Below are 14,663 nucleotides of genomic sequence, written 5' to 3'. Positions count from 1 at the left end.
ACTGACCAACTAATTAAAACCTGTAAAGGTTATATTGGCATATAAAGGCCCACACTTGACAACAAGGCTTGCTTAACAAATCAACTCCCTGGGAATACTGATAATTCCTACTTTAATGGCATTCAACAACAATGTAAGCACTTGCCTTTCACAATTGATTTTAGTAATTTGATTTAAACAATTAAACTGCCTATAGATTGATAACACAGCAAGCTATATTCCATGTGTTTAGGCTGAAATATAATCCTGATACCATGATAAAATTGAGATATGGGTTTGCAACTAATAAAAGACTACACAATGATTGGGTAGACTGCTCTGTCCCAACAGTTACAAGAAGGGTAGTCCACAAAAGGCTAAAGAAATTGTATTTTTACTGGGAGCTGTATCTTTGCAAAATAATTGGAAATTGAGTGGAAGAAAAGACATATTCTGTGGTAGAAAAATGTACACAAGGAACAGAGATAACTACAGCCTTGAGAATGTTGTGAAGCATGGCTCATTTGGGAGTTTGAGGAAGAGCCGCAAGGCGTAGACTGACGTTGGAGTCAGCGCTTCAAGAGCCACCACACACAGACTTATCTAGGACACGAGTCATATTTCTTTAGCTAAATCATGAGTGGTCAAGAGATGCCAAATATGCCTTAACTGGTCTAAGTAGAAAAAGGATGAGACTGCAGCTCAGTGCAAGTGATGAGATGAAGATGAGAATAAAATATGCCTTTCAATAGAAAACTGAGGCCATCTACTAGAACATTTAAGAGTACTTTATGCTTCCCTCTGCTAACAACATTTATGGAGATGTTGATTGTACTTTGTAGCGGGACGTTGAACATGTCCACTGTCCTAAAAGTGTGCTTTAATGACCATGGTATCACTGTTCATGATTGGTCAAAAAACAGGTCTGACCTTTACCCCACAGAGGATCCATGAACTTTCTTAATACCACAGGTGGATGACTTCTGTGCACTGTAATTCATGCAAAATTGACCCCCGACCATGTATTGAGGGCATAAGCTCTACAGTAAATGGCCATACTTTTCAAATGCCTGACATTTCTGTATTAAAAGTCTTTTTTAATTGGTCTTATATAACATTTTAATTTGGGGGGGTGGTGGCCTAGTGGTTAAAACAGGGCACTTGCATCTTGGGAAGGCAGCAAGTTCCCCAGTTTGCATCCCATAGACTGTCATTTTGGGTCATCAAGCGAGACCCATGGCCCTAGAACGCTCCTTGGGCACCGCACAGTGGCAGCCCAATGCTCCTATGAGATGGGCTGATTGAGGTTAATTAATTGGGTTAATACAAAAGTTGCAGTGACATATAAAATTTACATTCTTCTAAGTTTGAGAAATTGAATATTGGGCTATCTTTAGCTGTAAGCCATAATCAGTCAAATTAACTGCAATATACTCTTGAAAAAAAAATACAATCACTGAATAATCAATCTTACTTTACCTGCAAAATTTAAATAAATTAACTTCTATTATATTCACAATTATTGAGATGAATCTGTTTATCTTGAAAAACACTTCAAATCATTATCCACAGTTTTTTTTCTATCTTGTGTTCTCAGATCTCTATACAGCTGGCTCCTCTAAGATTAATAAATACCGCTATTCAGTTTATATCGTGCCGATAAAACAATTATAAGAGTGTTATTGTAGGAAGGCTGAGAAGAGAGCATCAGAAAACATTAACCAGGAGAGAAAAACATTAAGCTTTCAGGAGTCCTCTTATTCTACACTGCTTGTGTCATATTTAGGGTAACCTGGAGTTAGAGAAGTTATTAAAATCACCACAATTCAAATTCAGGGATTACAGCCTTTTCTAATCATTTGTTCCTTCACAAATTCAAACAACTCAGTAAACAAAAGCATGAAAACGAGTATATTAAATAAGTTTTCAAAGAAACTGAACATATTTACCAGCAGTAAAAATAAAAGATCTGGAGACTCATTTATAAAACATTGCAGAGAATCCATACTAAAAGTATACAGACGGCAAAAAAAAAATAAATAAAAAAAAATAGGGCATGCCAAAAAATTAAATTCTAATTTATAACACCATGGGAAACACACCAGCACCCAATTTTCCTTTATAGATCACAGCTGAACCTGAACGTTCGCGTACCTGGTCCCGCCTCATTTTCTGCCCTCTACACGCCCAGGTTCAACCATGAATGGTCAATGCAAAGCACCTCATGAATGGCAATGTGTATTTAACTGAGTCATTGTTCGATTTTTTTCCAGCATTATGCACAAGGGTATTTGACCGTTTACAGCAATTAAAGTAACTGCCTCACACCTTGTCACATTTTATCTGTTAGTCTTGGAACACACCACACGGGTGATGATCGGGGAGAGGAATGTGATGGTAGAAACCCTGATGAAATGTTATGCGGACTTTCATTTAAGCTTCAAGCTGGATTATGGGCATTTTTCTATTTATTTGAACGGTCACAATGTATAGTTATGTGTCACCAGTGCAAGTATGAACAACACTGTGGTTTTGAATGCTTATGATAAAGTCAAGCTAAGTTTAAAGTCTGATAATGAGTGAAATTGAACGCCTCAGACGAATCATCGTGCAGTCTGGCGCCAATTCATCATTTTACCATCTGCGTCGCCAATTTCCTCTGTCTCCAAAATGAGCGTACACATGGGTCAGAATTGCCATTTTGTGCGTTTGCAAGCTTTATAAATGAGATCCCTGGAGTTGAAAAGGTTAAAATGAGCCATTTGAACATTTAAATAAAGACGATCAAGTCAGTCAACATCAAGCATCTGTGTTGAAGGTAATCTGGAAATAAAGAGGAGCAGGAGCTCATCTTTTAGGTTGTTTTTTTGTGTTTACCTTGTTTTGCCTCCAGCTCTTCTAAAGTAAGGGTGGGTTTCTTCTCGTCAGATACAATGACAGGGGGAGGCTCTTTTTCAACCAACACGGCTCCGTCCATCACAGCATTCACCTCCTCTTCCAAAAACTAACAGAAAAGGGAAATGAAATTAACCTCAAATGTGTTAAAACTAATGTGATGAATGTGTTTACTTTGCTACTAAAATACACCAAATTCACCCAATAGATGTGATAAAAAAGACTGATTAAAACCTGACCTTGTCCTCGTCTGAATCATCGTCGAGACGCACTCTGTTCTTCTCAAAGGGAAGCATGTCATTTTCCTTTGGCTTGATGGCAAAGGAGATGGGGGCAAAAGAGGCTGTGAAAGCACAAACAATAAGGTTAAACAATGACTTAGAGCAAAAAGGGTTCAAAAGAGAGCAAATCATAAAGTGCAGAAATGAGGATCCAGGCCTACTTTCGTTTCTTCAGTAAATTGGACCAAAGAGATGTAAGGTTAAGGATCAGAACAAGAAAGAGATAAGGTGAAAGAGGAAAGATTAGAGGAGGGAGGGCAAAATGACTTAAGGAAAAAGGGAACAGGGGCCTTTATTACACAAAAACAGCCAACCACAGACAGAGCCAGGAAAACAGGCTGTTGAATCAGCAGGAAACAATGTATTTCTATTTCATTACCAAATAAGTTTTCTCTAGCAGAGATGAAAGGAAGACTGTGTGCCTTATTCCCTGAAGCAATATTCTTAATATAGGATCCTGGTTCTTATTGTGGAGGGCTGGATAGTTTACTTGTGTTCTTTTCTGCCTTGATATTAGTTTCCCCTAGCCTGGACCATGATCTGTTGCGTCCCAATAATCCGTCTGCATGGATGACTCATTTCCATATAGTGCCTGTGCATGTTTATGGCTCCCACCAGCACAGAGGTAAGCAGTCCCATCTCTGCATAGACGTTTGTTGCCGGATATCATCAAATGAAATTGTCAACATAAACACAGCCGCACTCATTGGATCCTTGCGCACAAATGTCACTATATATTGCTCATACACACAGCCGCATGCATTAAAGAAAGCACTCAGAAGCAGTTACATGCGCTGTTACACAGGGACTTTCCTTCGAATTTCACAAAGGACACAAGTAAAAGTTTAACAGATGTGTAAAAAAAATATACAGTGCCTTGCAAATGTATTCATAGCTCATAGCTCTTGCACTGTTTTTCATTTCGCCACATTACAACCTCTAATCTCAAAAGATTTTATTGGGATTTCGTGTGGTAGACCAACTCAAAGTAGTGCATAAATTTGAAGAGGAGAAAAAAAAGGATAATTTTCACATTTCTTACTAATATAAATCAGAAATGCATGCTATGCATAAGTACTCAGCTTTTCTTAGTCCAGGAACTGAATAAAAGGCATCCCAATAAACCCTGGACCTAAACATGCTCAGGGTGATGCGCAAGCATTTCTAGATTGTGTTTTGAATGCAGGCCAAAAAGTTCAACGTCAACCTAATCTGATCAGAGCACCTTCTTTAACATCATGGAGCTAAAGCTGCTGATTCAAGCAGTGTGGCACACAACCTCACCAAAATTAGGTGTGTGCGGATTAGGGGAAGCGCCTCACACAGCGCTAGGTTCTGGGTCAAGAAACCTCTGCTGTCCAAACTTATGTGCCGTCTTCACCATATCTGCATCGGTTTCTGCTGATCGACACATATATTTCTCAGATAAGAAAGCGAAGGGTGTGATACGGTCTCTCTGCTCTGTACTCACCAGCAGACTACACTGCTGCTGCAGCCGTTTTTGTTCTACGTCACAATCCTCCGGCAAGCCCATAATACCACCTACTGTTGATAAAGGTTCCTGACTAGGAGTCGAGACGTGTTCACAAAACTGAGTGAAAGTTTGGTTGCCTTCGATTTAAACCTGTCGTGATTCACATAAGTGGACTCTTAAATGACACTCTTCAAGGCAGCTAGTTGCACTTGACTTTATTCAGGGATGTTAAACTGGAGCGGGCATCACACATATGGACACGCCGCTTTTGAAAACACTGTAACCTTTCCTTCCACTTCACAATTTTAGGCACTGCTATGTGTTGGTCTGTCACGCAATAAAATACATTGAAGTTTGTAGCTGCACTAAACCAGAAATGTGAAAAAAAATAAATCCTTTGAAAAACTCTGCATCTGTAGCATCTGTGATAGTGAGTTACCTTTTGAGAGTTGCGCCTCATTGGCGGAGTTGTCTGATTCAAGCGCATCGTCTTCATTTGTTTTCGCACTCTAGATGAAGTGAAAGCAAAGGAGATAATGATATCTAAAATGAGATCTGTTTAAACTGTTAAAACTGCAGATCAGTAAAATGCAGCAGAGGCCACAAGACATCAGAACCTTTTTTTTCCCCTCTGATGAACCCACATGAAACAGCAAAACTTTGACAAGAGGCAGACGGTATTAAAAATTAGATTACATTAAAAAACCTGTTCATTTGTTACATGGTGCATTGTTAGATGTCTTTAAAAAAAAGAGCTTTTTAACCAAAGAAAAAAACATTAAAAAAAAAAAAAGCTGTCAATCACCAATCAGTTTATAGCTATGCGAGACACCTGCAAGGTCTTGTATGAGTCAATGCATCCGCCTTATGCAGTTTCACAAATGGATGGCTCTGAAATGTTAGAATGGGTCATTTCTTTTCAAGTGTACTCTTAAAATTACAGCCATTTTATTTAATCATTGTAATTATTTATATGCAGGGTTCCATTTTATTTTGAGGTTAAAAGTCTTCAAAAAAAAAAAAAAAGAAACAGCCAAACATAAAAAACATAAAATGAAAGTTCTGAGTAACATTCTGTTCTGTGAATTTTCTGTAATAGAGTCTGGGCATCATTAGCAAATGTTGAATGCTTTTCTGATTTCTGACAGTTTACGGGGGAATTATTTATTTATATTTCTTTCATTTGTGCCTCACTACTGTAAAGGAACAGAAATAAACGGTGGGGAAACTGCACAAGTAGATTAGTTTGGTCCACATACAAAGAACTAAAAAGCCCCATGTTTTTTTTGCTCATTTTAATAGTGAAAGACAAGGTAATTAACCAGACCTCCCTCTAAAAAACCCTTTCTGTAAAAATTATAATTTGCTTTACATTTCGCTGAGTAAAATACGCATTTTATTATCCAGCTTAGAACTGAGCAGGGACACTTCTTTTAGCAAAGGGATCAGAATTTTTTTGTAGGTTATCACTTGGTGTTCTAACATCTCAGAAGGGATTGTGACCCACTCATCTAATTAAACGCTTTAAATCTTTTCCTTGGATACTACTTGGCAACTTAAAGCATCAGACCTCACTCTTATAGAACATTTCCTGAAGGAAATGTTCTATAAGAGTGAGGTCTGCCTCTTGCTAATGGTGCTGTAGCCCATTCCATCCTTGTGCAGATCTACAAATTAGTGACTGTCTTCTGACCTGTTTCTACCCAGTGTGGATCCATGAGTCCAATTCTGACTCACATTGAAGACTAGGCTTAATTCATGTGCTGAGGTATTTTTTATTTTATTTTTTTATTAAATCTTCCATAGTAGAATGTTCTGAAAGGAAATAGCAATTACTGAAACCTCACAGAAACAAGAAACAATAATTTACGCTTAAAAAAAATAGAAAATAAAAAATCTACAGCTGGTAATCGTTCGATATAAAATGTAACAAGATACCGACATGTCAGTCCTAATCAATAATATACATACTTAACAGAATAGCTATGATTATACCTAAACAACACACACATATTCTAATTGATTATAATTTCACAGGCTATATTTTCTTTTCCCATTGACTGTCATTTATACATCTGCCCTACCAATTGATTATCTTACAAAAGTGAGCACAGCCCTCAATAATAAAATATTTTATTAAATCTTTTTCCTTTCTGGGACAACACTGGAGATATGAAACTTTGACACAATGTAAAGTAGTCAGTGTACAGCTTTTTTAACAGTGTGCATTTGCTGCCACTTCAAAACAACTCAACACACCTGGCTTTAATGTCTAAACCACTGGCAACCAAAGTGAGTACATCCCTAAGTGAAAATGTCCAAATGTTGCATAAAGTGTGAGTAGTTCATCTAGCCACCATTATTTTGCAGTGTTGCCTCAACGTTCTTGAGCATGGTGTTCACTAGAGCTTCAGGGGTTGCAACTGAAACCTCTTCCACTCCTCCATGACGACGGGTTGTTGGCAATCTTCTTAATGGCTAGGTCATCTTTATGTAGAGCAACAATTATTATTCCTTTTTTCCCCCAGATGTTCAGAGAGTTGTTTGCCATAAGATGAGATGTTGAACTTCCAAAGACCAGTGTGAGAGAACATGAGTGCGATAACACCAAATTTAACATACCCTACTTCCCATTTAACACCTGCAACATTAAAGAGTCACTAACTGACTAACTGGGAACCTTTTGGACATTTTCACTTAAGGTTGTACCCCCTTGTGTTCCTAGTGGTTTGACATGAATGAATGCGCTGAGTTACTTTGAGGTGACAGCAAATTTACACTGTTAAACAGGCTGTTTACAGAGTGTACCAAAGTGTCATATAAGTGTTGTTTAAGCATCTGCCCATTATTGCTGGCATATAATACATTTAAATAACTGACGAGATAAGACAGAAAGAGGATGATAAAGGCCAGAGGGGAAAGGAAAAAACTGTAGCCTCATGATATAAATTTCATAAAGTCTGAGATACATTTGAAAAGGTGTATTAGGTTGCGAGTGATCTATGCTTTCAATGGTCAGTGAACAAAATCAGTATGCCCCAGAATATAACCTCCTCTGACAGCTCTAAAATCACAGCTCTGAGGTGGAGATGTGGGAGGAAATACAGATTAAACCATTCTTGGAAGACTTGATTGAAAAATAATGTTTATCTCAAAAAGATCAGAGGGTAACCTCTCAGACCAGAAGGTGAGCTTTCCTTAGCTTGTAGGTCCTCTCTTTTTGTAAGACGAAATGTACTGACTGAAAGCAAAAGTGTCTGATAAAATACGGAAACAATCTATAAAACTACACCACAGAACGAAAACAGTTGAATTCAGGGTTTCTTCCTGCTTCTCTTGATGCAAACTCCTGATTAGCTAATTCCCAAGTATAAGTAAAATGTGTAAATATATAGCAGATTGACAAACAGACTCACTTTTGCATTGCAAAATACACAGAAAAGGTTTGTGCTAACTTATTTGCACATAGAAGTGAATCCTTCATTATTCTGACCCAGACAGTTAAAAAGAGACCCAGGAATTCCAACATTAGTGTATGACCTACAGGAAGATAATTTCCCATAAACACACTCCAAAACATGGTGGACAGCCTTCCAAGAAGAGCTTAAGTTGTTATAGTTGCAAAAGGTGGAACAACATATATATATATTGAATCCTATGGTTTAAGAATGGGATGTCACTTAGTTCATATGAGTCAAGCCAGGTGAGTGAACACTTTTGGCAACATTTAAATATAGAGCCCCTTTAAAGAAAATGTCATTTCAGATCCTGAATGCCAGATTTGTTCCTCATACGATTGATTCATGATATCCATCTTAATTAAGGAGTACTTCACGTTGGCGGGTTGGCCTTGGAGTGGTTGCAGCTGCAGGAAAAACGGGACATTGTGAAGCAGTCGTAGCTCTGATCAACGAAGAGGTTGAAAGGCATGCAGTTCACATGCATTGCAAACCTCATAGGTACATAAAATGACTACTGTTCAATGTTCACAAATCTTGTTCTCTCTCATCCCTTCAAGTAACTCTACCGACAGAGCAGTGAGCATCAGCTAGACCAGGTCCCTGAAGGAATGACAACTGGTGAGGACCTTCATCAAGACCACCTTTAACAAACAGGTTATTGGCAAACATCCATATCCTTCAGACTTGGGGTATTTTGAAAATCTAAGTCGTCTAATGTCTAAGCTCAATTATTAACAATTAACTCCTTGCATTTCAGAGCTTCCAGCACAGAGCTGAAGATAAAAGCAAGAACATGTACACTAGTTTCATCTTTCTTGCGCTGGCTTCCAGTCTTTTTAGCATTCATTTCAAACGTTACTATTGGTGTTTTAGTGCCTTCATGGAATGACGCCACAGGATCGTTCAAATCTCTCTGGAAATGACACTTCTACCAGAGCTCCGAGATCATCCAATGAGCTACTCTTACATGTTCCTAGAGCCTTTTCAGTTGCTCCACAAATGCTCGACAACAGTGGTTTTAAATCCTGGTTCCCGGGACCCGCAGTCCTGCATGTTTTATGCCTTTCCCTGCCTCCACACAGGGGACTTAAATAAATTGGAGATGAAGAGGCCTCTGCAGCTCTTGATGGCTGCTGGGGAGGTATTGCAATCATTTGATGAAGGTGGGCTTTCATGACCAGGATTGAAAAGCACTGTTACGCTTCTGGTTTCGACTCGACTCTCGACTCTGCTGAGGGATTTAACAACTAAACAAATAAACTTACTTATGTGAAAATAACTTCTTGTCATGCTTATTTGGACGATTTGATAGAACTGAATGTGTAAAGTGCCTTGAGATGACGTGTTGTAAAGTTGAGCTATATAAATTAACAGATTTCATTGATTATATTATTCATTGTTTGTATAACTATCCTTCATCAGCAGTATCTAACAATCTACATCCAGTTTTAAGAAATTACATAGGACATTATAGGCTTGTGCGACAAAACTCTTAGCCTCTGCAGCACGTGTGCTTGGATAGATGCATGTGATCCATAGTTTTACATAGAGCACAGGAATAGATGTGCAAACACTCAAAATGTTGAATATTCATATAATAAGTAAACCAAATAGTGGGGTAAAAGTTCCTTCTCTGAGGCATAAATCATTTTCATCAATCACCAGTACACTAATCGCTTATTTGTTGACAGCCATTTAGAAACTTTAAGTCAAGAAATAATATGAGTCTTAGATGCTTTGTGCCCTTTGTGATACGCAAAGCATGATCTGTCTCAAAGCCCCAAGGATACAAAGCACGTCTAAACTGTCACCGCCACAGCTGCTAAAGAAATCTAAAGAGATGCCATTCAACTGTTTTCACCCCCAACAGCTGCAATGCTTCGGGATACTGATAAAAAATACTTTTTTACTATCGGTCGAGTCTAAACTAATTAACTTTCAGTGTTGGATCTAATGGTCAGAGGAGAGAAAAAAGGGCACTTTTTGGCAGTTACATGTTTGCTTCATTGTTCGGCCGCAGAGACTCACAATTTTTGATTGTAAAGCATTTTTTTTCAACACATGTAAACAGCAGAATGGCAGATGTGTCTCAGGGACATTTTTAGAGAAACAAAAAGAGAGCTGGCAAAGCAAATCACACAACACTAAACATTGACGCAGCTGATTCTGCAGAACTAGCTTGTTATTTTTTTTACGTCCAGTCAGTCCATGAAATACCAAAAGGTGAAGAAGTGGTGGCTTAGCGCGGATGTCATTTTTGCACCAACACAAACAGCGTCAGCGCAAAAAAGGTGTAAAAAGTCCCCAAGACTCAAACTAACTATTTGAGAAAGAAGCTGATTTTTCAGCAACAATCTTCTTGGTAGAAATACTTCTACCCCATGGTAGATGACTGGACAACAATGTTTGCATGTAATGTTTTGCATGTAATGTAGCTTTTGACAACACTCTGGTAAGATAATCTCTTACATGCTCTCAGCATTTTTTCCACTTTCCTTATTTAAATATTATAGGTCAGGAAATCTCTAATTTTACTATGTCAGATCCAAGTGTATCAGGAACACAAAGCAGCTAATTTCAAGGCTGACTAAGATCAGTGAATGATTAGAAAACCTTTTCTCTATCTCAGAAGGCCCTATGAAATGAAAAAAAGGACTTTTGGAGACCTACTGACATAAACTCTGGTCATATTCTACAAAGCATTTTGAGTTCAAGACTTTTAAACACAGACTGCTAACTAGACATCCAAATGAGCCTAGTTCCTTTAAACTCTATTACAATTAATCATGTCTATAAGTTTGAAGTGACTTTATTTAGGTTTTAAACCTTAACCAGTATGATATAAACTGAAATAAATGCTGCGTTGATCTAATTTCAGTCCTTTTAACCCTTTCTGATTTAGCTATAATCCCTCTTCCGGAGAAATAAAGACATCCTCTTGGTGTCAGCAGATGCAATTCACACCTGTCTGTGCAACCTAATAAAACGTTAGGGCTGCACTGTCGAAACGTGCCTCCACGTGATCATTCAACATCTGCTTCATCCCTCTATTTAAAGCCGTTAATGATGGGTTTTCATTAATAAAGCAGTTTAGAAACAGTGAGTATAACAGCTGCATGTTCTTTGGGATGTGCTGGAAACAAAGCTGGTAAAGAACCATTACCAGCTTTGTAAAATACTTTTTCCCTTCAATCCATAACATCCTTTTTACTCAGGATAAATGGTAGCCACAGCTGACGACTGATTTTCAGGCCTTTAAAGGTCTTTGCAATTATTTATGCATGTTTTAAGCAGCCTTGATGCGAAACAAACTTTGACAATACTGTTATCAAGGTTTCCCCCACTGTATTATAAGCCATGCCCTCCACCAGGCTAAGCGTATTTTTTTTTAAATATGATTTTATACATTAGTAAACGTGATACTAAAGATGGTATATAGAGAAGGGTTGTCAAAATAATCGATGCCTCAATATAATCAATAATAAAAAACGAATCACTCAAAGATACAGCTCTGAATAAGCTATATAAACTGACCCATACATCTGTCGTAGGACAGGAGACACTCCCATCTCCTCTCTGCAGCTGCACGCAAACACATAACCCAAATAATGAGCTTCTGTTGCAAGTTTCTAAGTCAGCTAACATGGAGAACAGCCAGAAGAAAACACGAGACCCTCTTTATAGACAGGGTAAACAAAAAGTAGTTCCCCGGGCAAACAGACAAGAAAAAATCAAATGCTAAATGATGCAACATGCTAAGATAGCATTAGCATCCTGTTTTCGCTGTGCAGTGCTGCACCACGGCACACAGCGCTCCACTTGGACACATTCTCAGGGGCTTGCTTGAAGCGTGCCTGTTGGGTGTCGGAGCGTAGCGGGGTGCTACCGCAGAGCATTACGTTGGCGGTGGAAAGAGAGAACTTGGAGAAACTGTTCCAGTACTGGATGGCGAGCCAACCTCTCCTTGATAAAGTAGCCAGGAGGTTGCAGCCTAGAGACCTCAAGCCAGATAATCTTGATTTTTTTTTTTTCCCTTTGGCCCAAATGTGTCAGTAGAATTTGGTGCACACTGACACCTGGTTTACTTGGAGGAGGACAATTATCTTGCGCATCGATCCACCTTCAGTAACTTTACAGATGTATAGTAGCTACTGTTTATTAATGCTATTTACCTAATGCAATACAAAACTGGGTGGGCCTTTCTGGTACAGCTCTCAATTGGTTTAAATTCTACCTAAAGGACAGGGCAATTTTTGTGTAAGTAGGTAACTTTACATCCCAGACGACAAAAATTACATATCGGGTTCCTTCCTACTCAATATCTACATGCTCCCTCTAGCTCAGATCATTAAAAACAACATCATCAGCTACCATAACTATGCAGACGACACACAGCTCTACATCACCATGTCACCTGGTGACTATAAACCAGTTCAAGCACTGAGGAAATGCCTAGAAGAAATCAATGCCTGGATGTGCCAATATTTTCATCAAATTGATTACTGCAATGTTGTTTTCACAGGTCTGCCTAAAAAGTGGATCAGCTGCAGCTGATCCAGAACGCTGCTGCCCGTGTCCTCACTAAGACTAGGAAAGTGGAGCACATCACCCCAGTTCTAAAGTCCTTACACTGGCTCCCTGTATCTCAGAGAAAACACTTTAAAATACTTCTGTTAGTCTATAAATCCCTGAATGGCTTAGCACCTAAATACATCACAGACTTGTTATCAATGCATCAACCATCCAGACCACTCAGGTCTTCTGGCTACCTGCTACTCTTCCTACCCAGAACCAAACATGGAGAAGCAGCATTTAGTTCCTATGCTCCACTTATCTGGAACAAACTTCCAGAAAACTGTAAAAGTGCGGAAAGCCTGAGTTCCTTTAAATCGAGATGAAAGACACATTTGTTTAGGATTGCCTTCGACTGTTCTAGTTAAACTGTTCTTACTGAAACATCACTAGTTCAACTTTGTAGTCCAACTGTTTTTAATGTTTGCTTTTAGTTTCTATTTTCCCATGTTCTGTTTTGTTTCTACATTTTATTCCTACTTGCTTTTATTCTGTTGTATTTTCCTATAGTTAAATCATGTAAAGCACTTTGCATTGTCTCTGTACTGAAATGTGCTATACAGATAAATTTGCCTTGCCTTACATTTATTACATCCACTTAAACTTATTCCCGTGCCTTGTGTTGTTCTTTCATCAATGTGATTACATTTTTTGGCTTCAGCAAGCAAAGCTATAATCTTCTGATCAAGCCCAATTCCCAAAAAAATTACCTTGAATATTTGTTGCCATCAGGCAAATTCCATTGTTATGCCCTTAAAGTGGCCATCCACTGAATAGGCGGTTGCACATTATCTTAAGCATTAGGTTAAAGAATTGTCTTAAGTACAATACCTCTGGTAGGGCTTTTCCTTCCTTAAGCATAAAGTAATTCTTCTTAAACTCGTAATAGGCATTAAACTGATGCCAAGACTGCAGAAAATCAAACCTACAGAAGACAGAAAGAAAAGTTCAAGTTCAGCCCAAGGATGACAGAGGAGTTTTGTAGTCTATAGGTACCCCTGTTTAGAGTTCTTAAAATTATGATCTGACAACATTGATAGAGTTAAGCTTCATGAAAATAGTTACCGAGGATCGTTCTTGGCGCGTACGCTGGCTTCAAACTTCACCCCGTTCCTCGCAACATACTCAGCCAACTTGTCTATGACTGGCTGGATGTCCGGTGGTGGGGGAATGATGGCTGGCGCCGCTGGTGTGGAAACTGGAGCCTCAGCTTTGGAGTTACTTTGAAGGGAAAACGTGACGTACAAACGACAAAGTCAAAACAAGCCCAGCAGAAAATCTTCTTTGAAGTTAGTAGGAATGGGCAACTCAGCAGTTCCATGTCGGTATGGCCGTAAAAGCTAATTCTACATCCTAAATTGAAAACAAATAAGTCTCTAAATTTCTAATAAACATAACTCAATCCAGCGCTAAATCAGATTAGAGTTGTTTAACAAAAAAAATGATGTTCATTAACTTGGTATCTACCTGATTTCTGCTACATTTGCAGCAGCAGCAGCAGGGGTGGAAACCTGCGAGGAAGCTGGAGCTTTTGGAGCCACTGTGACTGTTACAGCAGGTGCTGAAGTACTCTCACTGTGGGAAGAAGCCTCAGAAGAAGCAGGGGCTGAAACGGCACCTGAATTCATGTTGTTGTTGTAGTATGACGTGGCGTCTACACCTGGTGGAGGTGCGGCGACGCAGTATGAGCCGTCTGGAAGCATGTAATATCCGTAGTAGACAGCTGCAGGAAAAAAACAGTAAACCGTTACACAGTGTCTTTATTTAGATGGATTGGATTAAAAAGGGAACAGAATACGAATACACACTTTTCTGATCTCAGTTTGTAAAAACAAATATAAACCATGCATCCTGCTTCTACCACTTCAATTATGTGCTACTTTTTGTTGGTCTACCAAATAAAATCAATTACTGTTTAACACAATAACATATGAAAATGTTCAAGGGGTTTGAATATGCTACAAACCGCTACATACTATATCCTAGAAATAACCCAAATGC

At 38.7% G+C, this 14,663-nt stretch overlaps 1 protein-coding gene across 2 annotated transcripts in view; it reads right to left on the bottom strand.

Annotated features, from left to right (window-relative positions):
- The window catches only part of LOC105930962 (splicing factor SWAP), a 77,750-nt gene that overhangs the window by 36,243 nt on the left and 26,844 nt on the right, over positions 1 to 14,663 (bottom strand). For both annotated transcript variants that reach the window (XM_036140164.1, XM_036140165.1), the window contains exons 8-13: positions 14,130 to 14,385; positions 13,728 to 13,883; positions 13,494 to 13,587; positions 5,069 to 5,138; positions 3,114 to 3,217; positions 2,857 to 2,983 (exon numbers count right to left, since the gene is read on the bottom strand). In XM_036140164.1, coding sequence (XP_035996057.1) covers positions 2,857 to 2,983; positions 3,114 to 3,217; positions 5,069 to 5,138; positions 13,494 to 13,587; positions 13,728 to 13,883; positions 14,130 to 14,385 — 807 coding nt within the window. The remainder of the gene's footprint in view (positions 1 to 2,856; positions 2,984 to 3,113; positions 3,218 to 5,068; positions 5,139 to 13,493; positions 13,588 to 13,727; positions 13,884 to 14,129; positions 14,386 to 14,663) is intronic.

The sequence above is a fragment of the Fundulus heteroclitus genome, chromosome 8 (genome assembly GCF_011125445.2).
Source record: "Fundulus heteroclitus isolate FHET01 chromosome 8, MU-UCD_Fhet_4.1, whole genome shotgun sequence".
Classification (NCBI taxonomy): domain Eukaryota; kingdom Metazoa; phylum Chordata; class Actinopteri; order Cyprinodontiformes; family Fundulidae; genus Fundulus; species Fundulus heteroclitus.
Note: the sequence above shows the minus strand (reverse complement) of the source record. Positions and strands in the feature narration are given on the sequence as shown.